Source organism: Trachurus trachurus (assembly GCF_905171665.1).
Source record: "Trachurus trachurus genome assembly, chromosome: 2".
Classification (NCBI taxonomy): domain Eukaryota; kingdom Metazoa; phylum Chordata; class Actinopteri; order Carangiformes; family Carangidae; genus Trachurus; species Trachurus trachurus.
The window spans coordinates 4750974-4769914 of NC_139914.1; the positions used below are offsets into that span (position 1 = coordinate 4750974).

The 18941-nt window shown below is 43.2% G+C and overlaps 2 protein-coding genes across 2 annotated transcripts in view; one reads left to right on the forward strand and one right to left on the reverse strand.

The window, feature by feature from the left end:
* ccnt2b (cyclin T2b) lies at positions 1-7234 on the reverse strand. Its single transcript, XM_083986426.1, has 9 exons — positions 7059-7234; positions 6405-6486; positions 6185-6313; positions 5815-5875; positions 5500-5562; positions 5307-5352; positions 3532-3695; positions 2750-2820; positions 1-1311 (listed from the first exon to the last, which is right to left on the reverse strand). Exons 1-9 carry the CDS (start codon positions 7214-7216, stop codon positions 247-249), a joined length of 1839 nt encoding a protein of 612 aa, XP_083842552.1. The 5' UTR covers positions 7217-7234; the 3' UTR covers positions 1-246.
* LOC310996910 (transmembrane protein 163a) overlaps positions 3577-18941 on the forward strand; it is a gene marked incomplete at its 3' end in the record, with an annotated part of 24793 nt that continues 9428 nt past the window's right edge. Inside the window, exons 1-5 of the mRNA XM_083986441.1 lie at positions 3577-3745; positions 8977-9359; positions 11084-11203; positions 17862-17905; positions 18022-18113. Coding sequence (XP_083842567.1) covers positions 9140-9359; positions 11084-11203; positions 17862-17905; positions 18022-18113 — 476 coding nt within the window. The 5' untranslated portion in view covers positions 3577-3745; positions 8977-9139. The remainder of the gene's footprint in view (positions 3746-8976; positions 9360-11083; positions 11204-17861; positions 17906-18021; positions 18114-18941) is intronic.

Genomic DNA, 18941 nt, shown 5'->3' on the forward strand with positions numbered 1-18941 from the left:
GTTTTTCCAGCCGCGTTCTTAAAACTTCTCCATGGTTGTTTTTTTTTTTTGTTGCAAGCTAGTAGTACACAGCTCTATGCATATAATTTTACATTTGACAGCTCAACGAGGATCGTCAATGATCAGTGTGTAGACACGACTGAGGGTGATGCAGAATTCAAGATAACTTAAGACAAATAAAATTTTTAAAATTCTATTAAACATGGTAATACCTTATTCTAGACAACACTGGGGGCTCTCCGAGGGTTACAGGTTCATTCCTTGGCCCCTTAGTAAAGAGTCCAGCATGTCAAAAGTGTCTTTGTAGTCAGTGTGTTGGCCGTTGGTGGTCAGCATGCCGTTGGTTCCGTCGTGGCCGTGGTGCTCCATCATCCGCTGGCCGCCCTCCGAGGCGTAGTGGGCCGAGCTCAGGCCTCCTTTGGAGCTCCTGCTGCTCTTGGTCGAGTGGTGGTGGTGGTTGTGGTTGCCGGCGTCGGAGTGGGGCCTCTTGCGGGACGAGCCGCCGGAGGAGCTCCCGTCGTTGCCGGGAGCTCGCAGAGACAGCGAGGCGTTGTTGTCTAGCGTCCCTCGGTTGTTCCCGCCGAGGGAATACGAGTGCGAGTGTCCATGTTTCGAGTGGCGGTGGCCGCCGTGCTCTTTGTGCTTGTCTTTCCCCGGCAGAGTCCCGCCCTGCTCCGAGCCGCCGTGGCGCTCCGACGAGACTTTGATTCTCATCTTGAGCTCCTCGCTCGTGGCCGAGCCGTTCTCGGCGAAGGACGAGGGCTGGCGGGGCTTTTTGGAGCTGGACTTCTCCCGCCGGCCGTCCCCCGATTGGCCGGCCTGCTGCGGCTGAGAGCGTTTCTTGTGGTGGTGCGAGGAGGAGAGGGCCGGCGGCGGCGGCGTGTACATGTCTGTGTTGAGGTCCTCCTTGACGCCGTTCTGCAGGGCCAGCTCCGCCGCCGCGTGTTTCTCCCGGTACTTTTCCAAACTCAACACCTTCTGCGAGCGCGATAAAGCCGCGGCGGCGGCGTTCGCACCGAGCTGCTGGTTCTGTTGTTTACCGCTAGACCCGCCAGACCCGCCCGCGGATTTGTGTTCGTGTTTGACCAGAGTGAAGTCCGAGTGCGGGGGCTGGGAGAACTGGTCGTCGCTGAGCGGCTGGAAGGGGGGGTAGGGCCCGGCGATGCTGGTCAGGGAGGGCATGTCCGAGTCCGACGACGTGGAGGGGAAGAAGGAGCCGGCGACGCCAGAGAGACTGTCCAGGGACGTCCCCTGGAAGGCACTGTCCACCGCCGAGCCCTCGGTCTTTGGCTTCTTGGCTGCTTGAATGGCCTGAGAAACAGCAGAGGAGCAACGATTCAACATCGCATAGTGACACAGACACACTATAAGTCCTGCACTGCCCTCGTCGTCGTGGTATTAAACGCCACAATTATTTAATCGTAAAGATTCCCCAATACCGTTACTTTCACAAAAATTTGATGTTGGAACCTTATTGGCAGATGTGCGCAAAAATAAAAGGTAAAAGCACAGATACTGGTCCATTTAACTAATATACAGGGATGCAAACGGGTCAGGACCAAAAAAGAGAGGAATTTCCCGGGGGGGGGGGGGGGGGGTGCTCACCATTAACAAATAAGTACATTACAATATCATGGAAAGGCAATTTCCAGTAGTTCAACCCCAACCAAGTATTGAGTGCATATAGATATGCATAGTGCATAGTTTTCGGAAGGCCAACATTTCTATATTAAAAATGCTTAAAAAAAAAAAAAAAAACCTTTGCAATATTTCCATTTTGGAGATAGGCCACTGATTTTTAGGTCTTCACTGAATGTTAGTCATAATTATTACTATTAAAATAAACTGAATAGATAAAGACATGGGATGTTTCATTCAGTGTGTAATGGACATATATATATAATGCGTTAGTTTCACTTTAATTGAACACATTCTACATCGCGGAGGCGACGTCTTTCCACTTAGGGCTTCCTTCACCTCTAAACGGGGCAGAGCTCCGTGGAAACATCTGCCTGACATAGCAACGTAGGGAACCGTGCATGTCCGCGGCGCACAGCTCCACATGCACGGGGGAAAAACGACGTCGCTGTCGCACCGATGTACACGGATACGCGCCGCTTTAATGAGCGCACACGTCGCGCGTCTACATTGGAGGTCGGCTGTTATCAGTATTTAGACAACCATGAATGAGTTCACCTCAGTTTCACGTGATTGTCACTGTCAGCCTGTTAGAAAAACATTTTACTGACCCCAGCTGAGACGCTGAGACGCTGAGACGCTGAGACCCCCCCCCCCCCCCCCCCCCCCCAAAAAAAAAAAAAAACTCTTCGGATCTGAACGATTCACACAAGTCACCTAATTGGTCATGAAAAAAGCGAGTTTCGCTTTTCGGCGCGCTGTTTGCATCCATGAATATAACAATGAATTGGTAGGAATTTAAATGTTAGCGTGTCATTTTTAAAGCAAAACAAAAAACGATTAAAATAAACGCAAACATTTGGTATAGATAACAATTCATTTCAAACATTTCCCCTGGGGATTAAGAATTGGTCATATATTAATAGATACTTGAAATATTTTGTGTAAACAATGACTAATGTAATTATATTTTGACTATATTTGATTTTACACATTCATAGTGTTGTGAAATTAATAAATCGTAATACCATGATTATTTCTCTGGCAATAATCGTACCAAGAATATTTATAATCGTGACATCCCTATTGTCGTCTAACATTCATGACGTACCCTCCAGTTTCGTATCCTCTTCAGCCGGCTGGGCGTCTTCTCCAGGATCTGAAGAAACTCGTGTGTGAGCTCTGAAAACAGTGCGGACGGAAAACTACGTCAGTGACTCATTGGCTCATAGACGGAGAGAGCTAAAACCAACTGGCGTGGCTTTGTCCTGCTACTTTCAAGATCTTGTCACGTCCGATTGTTTTATTCTCCAGGATCTATCCCGACAAATCAGTTCACACACACACACAAAAAAGAAAACACAAAAGGTGTTTTAAAAAAGCAATTTAACACAATTTCCTTAATCCCGATGTGATGCCTTCAGTGTCTTTTTGTAATATCTGTCTTTTAAGATGATGAAACGAGTGCGTGTGGCATTTTTAATAGTGAAATCTCCGAAACAACGGATTGATGATCAAAACAGTTCCTAATTAATTTTCTCACTGATCGTCTAAGCCAGAAGCTTTCGTAAAGGACAAGCCCGCTCTTCTATTAACTCTGATGTAACTCATCCCTAATGCTGATCTGAAGCACTCAGTCCAGACTGAGCGCCAGTGAAGGGAGCAGCTCTTCACTTCATTAGCAGCGAGACAAAATTAAAAACGATAAATTATGATATTTAATTTGCAGATCCGGTTCGGATTGAGCTGTTGGAACAATAGAAAAACGCTGCTGCTTCAGAGAGCACGAGGCTTTTATGCGACTATTAAACAACATTTTATTATTTGTGACAAAAAAACCCGCAGCAGTTCATGAATGACAGTTATCTTTCAGGGAGGAGAAGAGGCGCTCACCGTCCAGCAGCTGTAATGTTACGGTGCGGTCCACGTACTCCCACCAGTGTTTGCCATCTGTGGACACGGGGATCTCCCAGTTGGACCACTTGCAGGCCAGGTGGATGCAGACGCACGCGACGACCGTGGGCCGATACTGCAGGCAGAAGGTGGTGAGGTGCAAACTGCGGGAGACAGGAAACACAGGAGAGACATGCAGACGTCAGCTGAAGAGGTTTTACACTAAGACACGCACACATTACACGTTTTAAATCAGCTTAACAAGGCAGTAAACACACCATCAAATGAATAGTTTTAGAAGTTTAAGCCAAGGCTGACAACCCAACGCAAATATGTCCACGTCACATACACACAGCCTTACCTTACAGAACAGGAACATCTAAGTAAACCTGCGTTTTGTTAGGACATGTCCCTAAATGCCTGAATGAGACAGTTTCATATGATAATGTAGGGATGTAGATAATCTGAACCTCTAGTGGGCTTCATTGGGTTTGGATTTAATATAAAGTGGGGAAATTATCAAACATTAAAACAGTGTTTCTCAGTCTCTTCATTAAAAGTAACAACATGTTTTAAAATAAACTCTCTACTCAAGCATTAATATAATATATTCATTGTATTTTAACTGTCACAACATCAAACATGAGAGCGCCGAGCCTGAGAAACACTGATGCCGCTGGCCAAGACAGTTGATTATTAGGGTTTAGGTTTATCAAGGTTAGTTTCCCCTGCACCTTGAATCCCAAACTACACTGCAAACCGACTCAAGCACTCCAACTAAAACGGAAATAAAAGCAACATGGCGACACAATCTAAAATAAACTGAAGTTATTTGACCACATTGATGATTATTATGTTTGATTTAATAGATTTAAATCTAACTAGAGGCAGATCTTCATCCACTGTGCATTAAAGTTGTGAAGACCGCCATCATCAGTCTCTGAAACACAAGTGAAGTAAATCAAAATCATTGTGTAGCAAATCTACCACAACTAGTTCCTCTTTAAAAAGACATTGAGCCTCATGCACGAGAAAAAAAAACTACTTTAGCATTCTCCATTAACAACTAATATCTAATCTTTTTACTCTCTGAGAACATTTGTGAGTCTGCGCTGTGGCGTTATTTAAGCTAATGATCAACTCTCTACACTCAATAACGCCCAGCAATCGGTCTTAGGACACTTGTGTGGAACAGAAACTGAAAATGTTTAGATTGAGAATTTGAGCAGGTTTTTGCATGAGGCTCAATAAAGCGAACACAGACGTGCACTTGCACTACCACAGCATGTTTCCCTGAATCAAAACCAAAACCCACAGACAGCACATCCAGTTTGCAGTATAGTTTGGTGTTTCACTGTTAGCTATTTTTGGGGGGGTGGAAAAAAGCAAAAAAAAAAAAATGAAAAATTTAAAGAGAATTGCAAACTATACTTACCAAAACACTCTAAAAGTTTAAGAATCTTTAGTGGCAATCTATATTCAGGCTACCGTTTGAGTTTGTTGTTTTTTTTTTTTTAGACATATGCACTCCGTACCAAACAACCTTGAGAGGTAAACAGCACCACTACACTCCACATTGTGCATTCAACCCCTCTGTGCCAACCCAGAGCCCTTGTACAATACACCGCACACAGCAGCCCGGCCGGTACTTCCCCGACTCTGGGGGTTCCCAGGACCCGGGCGCAAACAGGGCGTTGGACACAGGAAGGGGGACCCTGCAGGACAGGAAGCTATAGTGTGCCATTACAGTGCAATAATGGGAACAGGGTAATAACCTGTTGGTAGCCATGAAATAGGAAGTCTGTGCCAAATCCTTGCTTGCTGCAAAAGAAAAAGGAAAGGTTGTTTTAGAGCTAGGACGTCACTTCATTTAACATTCATATTTCCACATTTCTAATTGGATTTTGGAAAAGGCTTCTGTAAAAAAAACTGATTGAAGAAATTAAAAGTAGAGAAAGAATGTTATACCTCGCACTAGCTGGGAACACCTCACAACATCTGTGTGTGGATGATCAACTGTTATTTCAAAACCTGCAATCAAGAATGTGAATGACATTGATCATCATCAGCCACTGGTACATAGAGATGTGAAAAAAAATATATATATATATAAAAAAAATAAAAAACTTCAAGCGTCTGATCAGTCGTTGAACACACAAAATGGTGTTTGTCTCAATTTCTGCTGCAGTAACGACTGTGAGAACAAGTACCGCAGTTCAATACACAGGAAAAAGAGCAATATACAACGTCAATGCAGCTCCCAAACTTTTTAAGAGCACTCACCCAGTGTTTGCAGCACTATTGTTTCCAGTGCTACAAGCTCTTGTGCCTGCTGCTGGAATGCCTGAGGAAGATAAAAAAAAAAAATCAATGAAGAATTTAAAAAAACTGCTTCCCTATCCCTACATCTAGAAAACACACAATTCAGCTTCTTATCAGCAGCTACGAAAAGAAAAGCGCTGCCAGCCAGTGTACAAAATTGCACAGGCTACTTAAGAGCTTAGGACCTGCAGCTTTTAGCCTTGACGCACTGCTTGTGGTGTAACATCCACACACTGTTTTTTTTTTCTTGTTAGTTTTTGTTTTAAGAGATAATCACAGGTAGAAATGGCAGCAGTAATTTAATTGAAAGCTGCGTCTTTACTGTACTTACATTGCCTTTAGTGTCTAGGGCAGGCTCTTGTGGGTTAATGCAGGCATGGGCTATTTTAATGACATGCTCCAGCTTCCTGGGCTGCTCTTCGACTTTAGCTGCCAGGAACAACGTGGTTTGGGAAATAATCTATAAAGAGAAAAAGCTTGGTTAGTTTTTTTTTCTAACCCACCCCCACCTTAGTAATTATAGTATCAAGCAACAATGCTGTGGTACTTACATTTCTATGGAATTTGGAGAAAGAGTGAATCATATAAAACCTGTGCATATATACTATAGCAGTGTTGATGATCAGTTGAGACCTGGGTGCAGCAGAGTCAAGGCAAAACACGTGGATGATGATGACGATACATCTAAAATATACAGTGACAAGCCATTTTTATAAGACAAAAAAAAACCCTTGGTGCATGATGAGCATCGTGCTAGCAAGAAGCAAGCGTGTGTCCTGTAAGTTAAAACCAAGCGTGGGATCAAATCACTAGTTAAGCCTGTCGGACGGCGTGGGAGTCGATCAGTAACACTGGTTTATAGGTTTATAAATAACGCCGGTGGTGTTTTGTGAGTGTTTATCTCTCAAGACACCGCGCTAACAATAGGACCTGCAGCCTAAAGAGACAAAACAATAGCTAAGCTAAGCTAAGCAAAGCAGGCCTCGGCACTTCAAATTGAGGCTTATACTCGTTATTTTAAGTTAATGAAAAAGATAGGTTCAACACTTTTAAGAAATAACACATCTGAGGGTGATAACGACGCGTTTTCGGGGCATTTTAAAACGCGTAATGATTGATTATAACGAGCCTTATCATCCCCGGATCAGTCTATGAGCCGATGCTAACGATGCTAACAAGGCGCCGCTTCTTTCCAACAAGGATACACGTTGAGTCTCTGGCCGATGTCTTGGATGAGGTTGGCGGCCTGTTGCCGGTAGGAGAGCTCCCTGTCGGCCTCGATGCCGCAGCGCCGCGACGGGGTGTTGTCCAGCTGCTCCCGGGTGAAGAGCCATTTCGTAGAGGGTCCCCGGTGCACCGCCATTACGCTCCCACAGCCAAGCCCGACGGCGCTAGCACCGGGAGGGAGTGGGGGGCGACGGGGGCACCGGAAGGACGAAATGAAACGGCCGCAGCAGCAGCTGAGGCGAAACCGGTGCTGCGGTTTCTGAACAGCGGCCCCCGGCGGTCGGAGGTGTAAACAGCCGTCTCCTAATAATAAAAATAATAAAGATAATAATGTTGATGTTGATGACAATTGTAATAATAATAATAATAATAATAATAATAATCAAATAGTAATATATAGAGAAATGTTATTATGGATAATAGGTAACATGTTTAGTTTTTGATGGATCCCTGATACGGCTTCACTATATGTCATCTCTGCCCTCAAAGCTTCATTTTTCTCTCTCTCTTTCTTTCTTTTTTTTTTTTTTAGAATAAAGGAGGAAGAAAACCCAATGTAATCCCCCCCCCCCCCCCCCCCCCCCCCCCCCCCCCCCTCCCTTTTAGGTCACATAACCCACAGTCAGAAGTTCACAATAAGCAGTACTGTGCGTGCCTAACAAAGACAGTGCAAAGTACAAATAAGTTAATATATATAAAAAGTACAATACAAAGTAATCTGCAGTTATAAATGAATAAAAAGATAGATGTGCTCTTGTAGGCAGTTAGACTTTGGCTCAGTCCTGCGTGATGGTTATTGTTAAGAGAATTGAGATTTAATGCATTTATTAAACAGAATTCTGCATTTCTCTTTTTAATGAATAGTTCATTTCGTTTGAGATTTTTTTAAAATCATTTATTTTTGTCAATATGTCAAGGTTTAAATCATAAACTGACACAATACAATCAAGGAGTGTAGGTGTCAAGGCATCTTGTGTTTGAGCTTTATTCCTGTGGTGTCCACCAGAGGGAAGCAAATACTAGGATAAAAGACTTGGATCTCCTGCTGTGTCAGAATCTACTCAAATAACTATCTAATCATGCCATAATAAGGATGGAAAGCATCACAAGTCTAAGGCACAACAACCGGCTTCATTGTCAGAGATTGAATATGTAGTTTGCATCTGTTTTACCCTGAGCACTTTGCACATGTGTGACAGACAGGTGAGTTAACAACAACCGTCTGCCTTGGCACCTTGGCACGAGACCCCGCTCACGTGAACCACCACCGGGTTCAGTGGGCCTAATTAGAGACCAGGTGTGGCATTCACGACATCGCGACTTGCAGCCTGTTGAATTTTTTTTCTTTTTCTTTTTGCTCGTCCAGTCTTTGCGCAACATCGATTTTCAGGTGTGAGCACATAGAGATACTAGTTCCGGTAAGTACCTTCAAAATAAAGAGCCAATTTCCTACTTTAGCGCAACAAAAATGTCGTATATTAGTCTCCACGTTAATGTATTCATAATATTAGATGCGAAATTGTGGCTTAATTATTGAGAGAGAAAACAACACGGTTTCTGTTTGATAAAGTAAAAGTTCAACCCATTTTAGCAGCAGCCCTTTGGTTATTGTGGACTTCAGGTAAATATTAGCTGTTAAACATAGAGTATACAACTTTAGGATAATGTTTTATTTATCGACTGACCTATTAAGCGGTATTATAAGGCTGTCACTGGTTCAACTGTGGCTCATTTTAGTGCTTGATACTTTGCAATTCAAAATTTAATCTGAAGTTTGGGTAGCATGTATTTATCAATGCAAATGTGGTGTGGAGTAAAAACGGAGTGGTGACGGTCGGATTGACGTTTGTTTTGCTGTCCACATCTCCTCATTTCCGGTCTCATTCCACCTTACAGTGTCTAATTTGGCGCAACTGGACCTGCAGCCGTGCGAGCAGCCTCCCTCTCTCCCTCCAGCTCCGTCTCCCCGGTCTCTCTCCACCAGCTCACCGCCCGCACTTCTCGCCCAGGTGCGAAAAATTGTTGGAGTGCCTGACTTGAACCGCAGCCTGCCGAGAAGATGATGACGGACTGCACTCAGCCAACTAACCCCACCACCGCCGTCCCATACCCGGCTGTAGTTGTGGACCCCAACACGGCGGCGAACGGCCAGTGCGAGCAGGCGGACTCCCAGCAACAGCAGCAGCAACAGCAGCAACAGCAGCTCAACCCCGAAAGTCAGGGAGAGGGTTTCAAGATGGACCAGGAGATGAAGATAACAGACAGCATAGATGACCGAGGTAAGCGGTGTGTGAGACAGCCTCAAAGTTGAGGATGTTTAGGTGTCCAGGGTGCGCGCTGTCTGTGCGTAATGCCATGGAGAGAACCAGACAGACACATATTTTACTGTATAGCTGCAAATCTGTTTACACTTGTCTCCAAACTCTCCATTCACCTATAGTGATAAATGTTGCAGTTCCATGTCTTATAATTAACCCTCTGAAAGGTGGTGTAACTAATGATGGCTGATATGGTCAATATGTTTAATAATTTACACAGATAAGTAGACATAGACTACAGAGTGGGCAGATCTGCATTCTGCTCGACTCATATGTTGTCTGAACTCCTGTGCTGCTGCGATGCCAGATTTAGTGAATAAATTAGTGGGATTGCCTTTGGGAGGGAGAGAGGAAGCCACAGGCAGCCATTTGAACAGTGGCAGGTGCTGTGTTGGTGTTTCAGATCAATCAGACCACAAAACATAACAAACTCTGACATAAATACAAGTGGATATTCATTTTAATGGATTTTTATTGTCAAGCATATTCGAGCTCCTTCAGACTCTTTGTCATGGAAGTGAAAACAGTGGGACACTAGCACACATCTGAAGGACTGCTGCAGCATTGCTGCTTTTGTTATTTAGTGTGAATGGGCTCAAATCACCAGGATAGACGGAAACGACAGCCTATACCTGCTTAAACCAGCTGTATCCACACAAATTAAGGTCAATAACAACAGTGATGGATCTGAGTTTATTGCTGGTGCAAATGTCACATGCAAAGTCAGGGAGCAGAGATGTTCAACAACACCAGCAGGCAGAGAGAGAGAAACCATAGTGTGTGGAGATTCCTCTGGTTCAGCTGTTAATCTGTTACTGGTGACAAGCTTTTCATTGATAACCAGTAATATGTTAGATCAGCTGATAATCACAACTACAGGTCATTATTTGCTTTGAACTCACAGCAGAGTTGTATAGTGAAGCTGCTCTGACCAAGATGCGGTATGTTTATGTATGTTTATATGATGTGTTTAACCCAGAGAGAATTATCATCCAACATCATCCAGCTCAGTATTTTAGTTTCCCAGGCCTTCCCACTTCATATTAGGAGGAGGGGTGGGGGTCTAAATGGTGGACATGACGGAGAATACTGGGCCCAGCCAGCGCCATGGTGTCCACTCCCACTGACCCACAGACCCCGAGGGTCCCGGTCGGTCTGAGTGTTAGTGGTGCACCAGGAGACTCTCCAGCAGACAGTCTGGGCCCGTGTCGTGGACACTTTTACACAAATCTGCAACATTTTTTTGCTTCTGCTTGAGGCAATAACCTGAAGTTCATGGCATTGTGACATCATTGTGACATTACCGTGGTTACCACAAGTCCCCAGGCATGTTTAAAAAAAAAAAAACGGTCCATAAAAAACAGAAAACAGACAGTTAAACCACAGTCTATGAGTTAAACACAGGGCTGAACTCCAAATATACTTTACTTTTCATTAAATTGTATCATCGTTATTGTTTGCAAACAGGAAGCGAAGAAAGGGAGTTTTAAAAAAAAAAGTAAAAGTCCCAAACCCACAGTTGTATGCAACATGTTTTAATTTCTGTCCTCTTCCTCTTCATGCCATTTTGTGTCCATTTGTAACGTTGCAGGAAGTGAGAAAGTGACCACAGCCAGTCTGAGTGCTGCTCTTTGAGTTGTACCTGTGGTCTGTGGGTCACTGTGCCCTGTGTTGTGGTCTTGCAGGTCTTCTGGAGAGCAGCATGCGTCTGAAGCCTCACGAAGCTCAGAGTTACCGCAAGAAGGCCCTGTGGGTGTCCTGGGTGTCCATACTGGTCACCATCATCCTCGCCATCGCTGCTTTCAGTGAGTAACTCTCTCTCTTTCTCTTTGATCAGCCTCACAGGAAGTGTTGCTTTTTACATTTACCAGTTAAGAGATGCCGGTGCCTGCTGCCGCTGTTGCACTGTCCTTTAGGTTTGTCAAATACTGTGACCCCCTGTTGGTCGATGTGACACCCAACAGTGTGATTCAAAGTGAAAGACAGCATGAAGGACGAGCAGCACTTCATACCTGCCTTCCTGCGTCTCTCCACAGCTCCAACTTTAAATAACGATTTCATTTCTCTCAGTTACGAAAACTAAATCAATTTGAGCTTTACTTGACTTTTATTATGGATCCCTATTAGCGCTTGCCCAATAGACAAGATAGAATAGAAAAAGAAAAGGGTGTGTCATAACATCTTACATTATTTGGTCATACAAACCGATGCTGTCGAGGCAGAACAAGCTTGAGCGCTCATGTTGATGTTTTTCCTTTTCGTTGAACCTCCACATGTCAAGGATGAAACCTTTTATATCTCCATGGATATGGTGACTCATTCTCGGTTTTTTAAATGGAGAATTGGAGAGATGATTACTTTATTTCCGGTTAATTTCTCTGTGTCAGAGGTTTCTCTCTTTTAGTCTAATGTGGGATAAGAGACTTGGTTGTGTTTTTCACTCTCTAAAAGACTGTTTTAAAAAAATCCTCCAGATGTTTTGGAGAAACTCAGAGACGAACGTGTCAGATAGTTTTAAAAACATGGTGTAAAATTCAACATTTGGCGTTTGAAATCGCGATTCTTTTGATGGTTGACGATCAAAGACTGTGTCAGTTTTGTCTCACACATCACTCACCATCACATACTGTGATATTTTCCACTGATGCTTCTTCTTTCCCTCTGCAGTAAATGCAGATCAGAGCCTGACAGACACACGAGTGAAGAGCTGCTGCAGCGCAGTTTATCACCTCAACACTGGTTTGCAGATGTGCAGAGACAGTGATAGCATTTTATTCTCCTTCATGACTTTGACTTTTACATTTTCTTTTTGCACAGAAAAGACAAATAGACCATTTTCTCTCCACTGAACATTTTCTCATGCAGCGTCTCCATTAGACATTCTGACTGTAGCCCTGCAGTCGGACCCCTCTCCTGTCACATCCTGCCTGCTCTTACTCATAAATGAAACATGGCACTGCTTTCAAATCAGCCGCACAAACGAGCGAGAGGAGGAGATGAATGAGGCCGGTGCAGCCGCAGCGATTCTGCCTGCATACAGTGATCTGACTCGGGAGTCAAACTGGCTCACCGTCATTTACACGTAATGGTTGTATTTCGATTTTGAGCGTCCTGTGGGAAGGTAACAGAGTCAATGAAGAAAATGCCGTTGTTCAATAATTAATCAAGGTTGTATCAGAGGATGGAATTAGAATTGGACTTCGATTTGTTGCGTCTCTCTGTTGGAGGAAAGACGCTAAAGAGCAGTGATATTTTTTGTTTTGGAAATCAAAACCTCTTCCTGAGTTACTCCATGTTGTTTCAGACACGAAGCCCACTTCCTGTTCTGATTAGGAAACGCTGGTCGAGCAGCCGGACGTGTCGGGCTCCTCTGACTGCTTCCCTCTTTGTCGTGTGCGTATTGAGTTACTTGAGTGATATGAAAGGAGTTTAGTCCCAAATACAATTTAATGGCTCAATCAATGTGTGAACAATGTGTTGAAGATCATATTCATGTATTAACAGCATGATAATACGACTTTATTTAGCACTATGTGGATAAATGTTACATTGGCTGTAAGCTGAAACTAGTGTTTTGCTATTATCTGTGATAAATTAAGTCATTATAATGAAAATGTTCACCCGATGCAGTTGATATTGACATCAAACCCGTTTTGAATTCATTATCCCAGTTCACCGAAGCATGAATTAATCGCTGCACTGCAGACTCACCTTCTCTTTGCTTTTCCATTTGATTGACACTGTAATAAAAGTTAACATTTATAAGCAAACAATCAATCGCACCAGTTGCGTGATCGCTCATTAAACTCTTGTTAAAACCCGACCTGTAAAACCGTCACTGCCTCTTTGCAAACACGCTAATGTGTGCTGAATGTGTAGTGTGCAGTGTAGTCCCAGGCAACAAGTCGCACTGTAAATAAGAATAATTTTAATTTTGCGAAGGCCTCATGAGAATCGTCATATTAACAAGCAGAGGAGCATCACATTAATGTTTGACGTCTTGGTGCTTTGTTTTCATAAGGTGCAAAAAAAAGGTGACAGCTTGTAGTCACACCAAAGAAAACATTTGTAATTTCAAAGGAAGCAAAATAAACAGAAAGAAAAAACACACGGTCCATCATTAGGGACCCGAATTATAAAGAGTTGACTGAAGCATTGGAGACGATGTTGCCTTTGCCTTTGATGCTGCACCAGCAACAGGCCAGTCACGGACTAATGAACTGTTCATCTCTGATGTCCAAGTAAAAGCTATTCGCTGTTATTTTCTTTACATGTCACACAAACACTTGTCAGAAAAAGGAGGAAATGCATGACAAGAACCAACATAGAGGGGAGTTCAGGTTTAAAGAAACAACATTATAGAAACGTGTTTTCTACACTCTTGGGCAGAAGCTGCAGAATGTGATTAGCTTTGAGAAGACCACTGTTAAATCTTTTTTTTCTTTTTCTGTATGCAACCATTTCCGTACGTCACCGCTGTACGAACTGCACTTTTTTGTGTGACATTCCTCACCTAAGTGGCGATAGTTCAGAAGGAAAAAAATAAGTTATTTTTAAGAAGATACTGTGACTCATGTGCTCAAACGTCAGTGTCGGTCCCATGGTGAAGGATTTACAGGCGCATCTCAATAAATTTGAATATCATGGAAAAGTTTATTTATGTCAGTAATTCAATGCAAAAGTGAAACTAATACATTTTATAGATCCATTACACACAGAATTAAACATTTTATGTCTTAATTTATTTAATTTATTTTAATTGTAATGATTATGGCTTACCTAAAATTCAGTATCTCAAAAGACCAAAGAGAAAAAGCATTTTGAATATGGAAATGTTGGCCTTCTGAAAAGTATGTCCATCTATATGCACTCAATGCTTGGTTGGAGTTATTTGACTGTATATTGTTGGCCGACTGCAGTGGATGTAGAGCAGCGGGGGGTCAGTCCAGTCACCACCACCACCTGCTGCTGTTCCCTGTCAGCGCCACATGATGACTGAGAGATAGCTACTGAGTAACGCACCCTGTAAAACATTTGCATTATTCAAACATCGCAAACACCTGCATCGACTTAAACAAACTGTATGTGAATCTGTGTGCGTGTGAGAATTTCATTTCAGGCAGACAGGTGCAGCTTTAAGAGTGAATACATCCGAGTTGTCACATTCATGGGCTTTAGTTTAGTTTAGTTTAGTTTAGTTAATGTTTTTGGTCCAGGCAGCTGATTCATGGATAGGAGAATAAAAAATAATGACATAAATGAGTTGATATCCAGGTTTTAACAACAGTTCACTTGTACTTATTGCTCAGTTGTTACAGTTCAGACCCATTTTTTTCATTGTGAACCCAATGACATATCTGTAAAGTTTTGTGTACCTAACACAACTTGTAGGAACAATCTTCCCGCGTATAAACATTAAACAAAGTGCTGAAACCGCACTGTGACAGATCCAGACTCCAGTTACAAATGTTTGTACTCTACTGTTCTTTTCATTTATTTGTTTATATCTTTTGTGACACACACTCGACACTCGGCCACATGCCTGTCCTGGCTGATAATAATAATAAGTGGGGGAGCTGAATGAAGGAAAATAAAGTCAATAACATGGCGTATGCATTCATTGCTACAGCAGGACAAACACCGTCAGTCCACCAACTGGAAAAAAAAACAACAGCAGAGTGTTGCACTGATCTGCATAATGCAGCTGTAAAAACCAGAGCGCTCTGAACGGTGTTTTATCTTCTGTTCTCCTGCTTCTCTTGTCAGATTTGACAGGGAGGGTGTGTATGTTAGTATGTATGTATGTACTGTGTGTGTGTGTGTGTGTGTGTGTGTGTGTGTGTGTGTGTGTGTGTGTGTGTGTGTGTGCCCGCAGCTCCGTCCCTGCTGACATCCAGCCAGCTTCCCTGGGAGCCAATTAGCCATCGCTGGGCTCAGCTTTGACGACCGTGGAGCCGCGGCAGATTCATTTGAACACGATTTCTTCTCTCTGCCCCTAATGAAGGAGTAAGGATGAGAGGAAGAGAAAGAGGGAGGAGGAGAAGTAGATGTATAATCCTGGGTGACAGTAGAGCAGATCTGTGGGGTCCAATCCCAGACTAGATCTTTAAATACTGAAAGAATAATGAAAGCAAACTGTTATTTCTATAAATCCTCTGTGTTTCTTTCTCTACCATTCATTCTCTCCTCAGTCCTTCACATGCATGCAACAGACCAAAGGCTCGCATGGCTGCTACTTTCTTCTTGTTGGGTCACACTGTGTCCACACAGTCCCTCCCTGTGTCTTCACTATCATTTGAACAGCTGACAGCTTATGTTTGCATAAGTTTGTAACATACTCTAAGTCTGTTCCCACTTCCCAGGAACGCAGGGTTATCTCTCCGCCCTGGCCGTTGGAAGAACAGGTTAACCAGGCAGCACATCACCGATCTGTGTCATTACAGATGTTGCTACACGCAGTACAGTGTGTACTATGTGACGTATATGTGTAGGATGATGCTCAAGTTAAACTATCTTGAAGTAGTTTTGCATTGTTTGCATTGTAAAAAGGTTCATCAAGGTTATTATGTGGTTTGCTTTAAATGACTTGTTTGTTTGTGGAGGTTATGGAATCTTTGTTGTCATGGTTACAACAATGACATAATATCAGACTTTTTCTCCCCGTGATATTGATCTTAACTTTGGTGCGACGCAAATGAATTTATTCTTTTTTTTTTATCCGTTTATTTAATTAGCTGCTTATTTGGATCCACATTAGCCACCAGCGGAGTGGCAGCTAGCTGCTCTTCCTGCCATCCACTGAAGTAAATATTACATCATAAACATAAAAACTAAAAACTGCATATACAGAAACTGGGAAAAAACAAAACACCAAGAACAGATGAAATGAATTGAACGGTCTCTGTTATTCAACAGTGCAACATGGTTTGGAGTGTTTGCCACATATTTCTTTATTTGCAACACACTCTGGTTAAAATATTGTTTAATTATTTAAAACCTTAAATGTGTGAACCACAACAAAAATGAAACTAGTATATGATTGACAGTCGTGAGGCTGAGCTTGTTGGGATGATGCTGTGCAGGATTCAAGATGAAATCAGGGGTTTCCTTTGTTATTTTTTTACCTTTTAATATGATACTGATGATGACCTCAAGAGAAAATAATAGTAAAAACAGGTTTTCATGTTGTTTCATTTTCAATATAAAGCACAGCAGAGCTTTGTGCGTCAGCATCTAAAAGGAACCTGTTGTGTGTTTGCCTTTGTGTTGTATTTCCTGACCAAAAGTTGTTTTTCGGATCATTTTTAGAATCAGCTGCTGTCACTGTTTCCATGCTGCCTCTCTGCAGATCTCTGCTATCACACTCATTTGTATTCAAGGCTTGTTCGTGTGTGCTTAAGTATTTGCAATGTGCGACTGTGAAGGCAGCACTCGTCTCCTGTTCTTGTTCTTGTTTTTGTTTTATTCATTTATTTATTTTTTTGTTTTGGTCAGGGCAAAGGCAGGGGAGCGGATGATGATGCTTGTGCCTTCAGCCTGCAGAGAGCAACTGAATGGAGGTGAAACAATAAAGGGGGAGGAAAAAGAGGATGAGGAGGAAGGAGGGCAGGGGAAGTGGTGGAGGAGAGAGAAAGGGGGTACAGAGAGGGGAAAGGGGGATGAAAGGACGAAGAAATGAGTTGTTGTGCAGCAGAGAGAAACCGAGGAGTAAAGGAGAAACACAGGGAGAGATACCACACGATGCTGTGTTTCCTGCATGCAGGGCTGAGGCAAGTTGCTGGCCCCCAGTGAGTTTGGCTAAAAATAAACCTGGGAGGAGAGGAGAGGATTCCTCCCCTCTATCTATCTGCATCTCTGTCTCTCTTTCTCTTTTGTCTCTTCCTCCCTCTCCCCTCATTGCAGGTGTGTGTGTGTGTGCTTGTATGTCAATGATTACACCTGGTGCTGCATGGTGCTGCGGCTCAGTGTTTGTTTTCAACACATCCAACGCAGCTCCCTTTCATTTCTACACAAAACTAATTGGAAAAATAGAGAAGCAGACAGTGCCGCCGGACCTCAGTGATGATCAGCTCATCTCACTGCAGTGAAACAGAAGGACCCAGCCGCTGTCCTGCAGTAAAACATGGAGTTTGAATGACGGACACTTCATCTTCAACCTGCTTTTATCAGCTCATCTTGGTGTTTTCATGTCTGCTAATGGGGGTGTAACACATGTAGAGTGTGTGCTCAATAATAGCTGCATAATAGGAAGTACATGTAACATACAGAATGAACCCACAGAGACACACAGTGCACCAGCAGTGGGATAGATCCTCGTATACCATCAGGCAGGGTTTCTCTCTCATCTTTTCAGATGTAAGCAGTGAAAGCATTTCTTTCCTCGTTGCAGAAACATGTTGCATCTGTTTGTTACCTGCTGATCTAAAGTCACACTTCTCTCCTTCTCTCTGTTTTTCTCTCCAGCTGTTTCCATCATGCGTCACAGCGCCTCAGCTTTTGGATTCGCTGTAAGTCACCTGTAAAGCCTGCACTTCACTAAAGCTACGCTGCTGGCGAACACTGTGTGTGTGTGTGCTGCAGGGATGGAGAGAGAGTGTAACATGTCTGACTGTTCTCTCTGCAGTTCGATGCTATGCTGGATGTGCTGTCCTCTGTCATTGTGCTGTGGCGGTACAGCAACGCCGCCGCTGTTCACTCTGCACACCGTGAATACATGTAAGTACAGTTAAACCACATCCCACCCAGATCTACTGTGGTCTGGACATGTAAAACTACACTACAGATGATTTTTTGGTTATTAAAACCACAAATATATCCTCTAATAATGGATCAACACCTCAAATCAAACAGATATATGATCATGTAAATAGATAATGATGAATACAGTGAGTCGATCTTGTATGTTATTATGAAATGTTATCGTCTGCTGTATTATTTATAATGATGACTAATTACTTTTTGGGATTTTCCAAATCAGTCTTCAGGCAGCTGTGGTGTTGTTGTGATGTTTTGTGCTTTTTTAGTCTTAAAAATGATGTTGGAAGATTATCTGCAGACACCCTGCATCTGTTTGAGCTTTTGTGCTGGCCCGCCCACAGGATGAGGAGATGAAATCAATTTCAGTGTCCACACAGTCTGTGAGTGTGAGTGTGTGTCTGTGTGTCTGTGTGTCTGTGTGTGGTCCGCTTTGTCCTGCAAAGGAGTGTGTCAAACAGTCTGTCTCTTCAGCTCTGTCAGCCTTGGCCCACTGGGACCGATCACAAACGAGCGCCTCAACGTCTTATCTCTACCTGGCTGAGAACAGTGTGTGTGTGTGTGTGTGTGTGTGTGTGTGTGTGTGTGTGTGTGTGTGTGTGTGTGTTCAGGGAGCTGGCAGGACTCAGCCGACTGAAAGAAAGAAAAGGAGCTTGAATCTCAACCTGTCGTCTCTTCATCTCTGCTGGTCTGTAGTGTACGAAGACGTAAAGAAACGACAACTGAAGTCACGTGACGTTTATATTCACACAACACCAACGGGTCGATCTATAAAATAATTCCACCAAA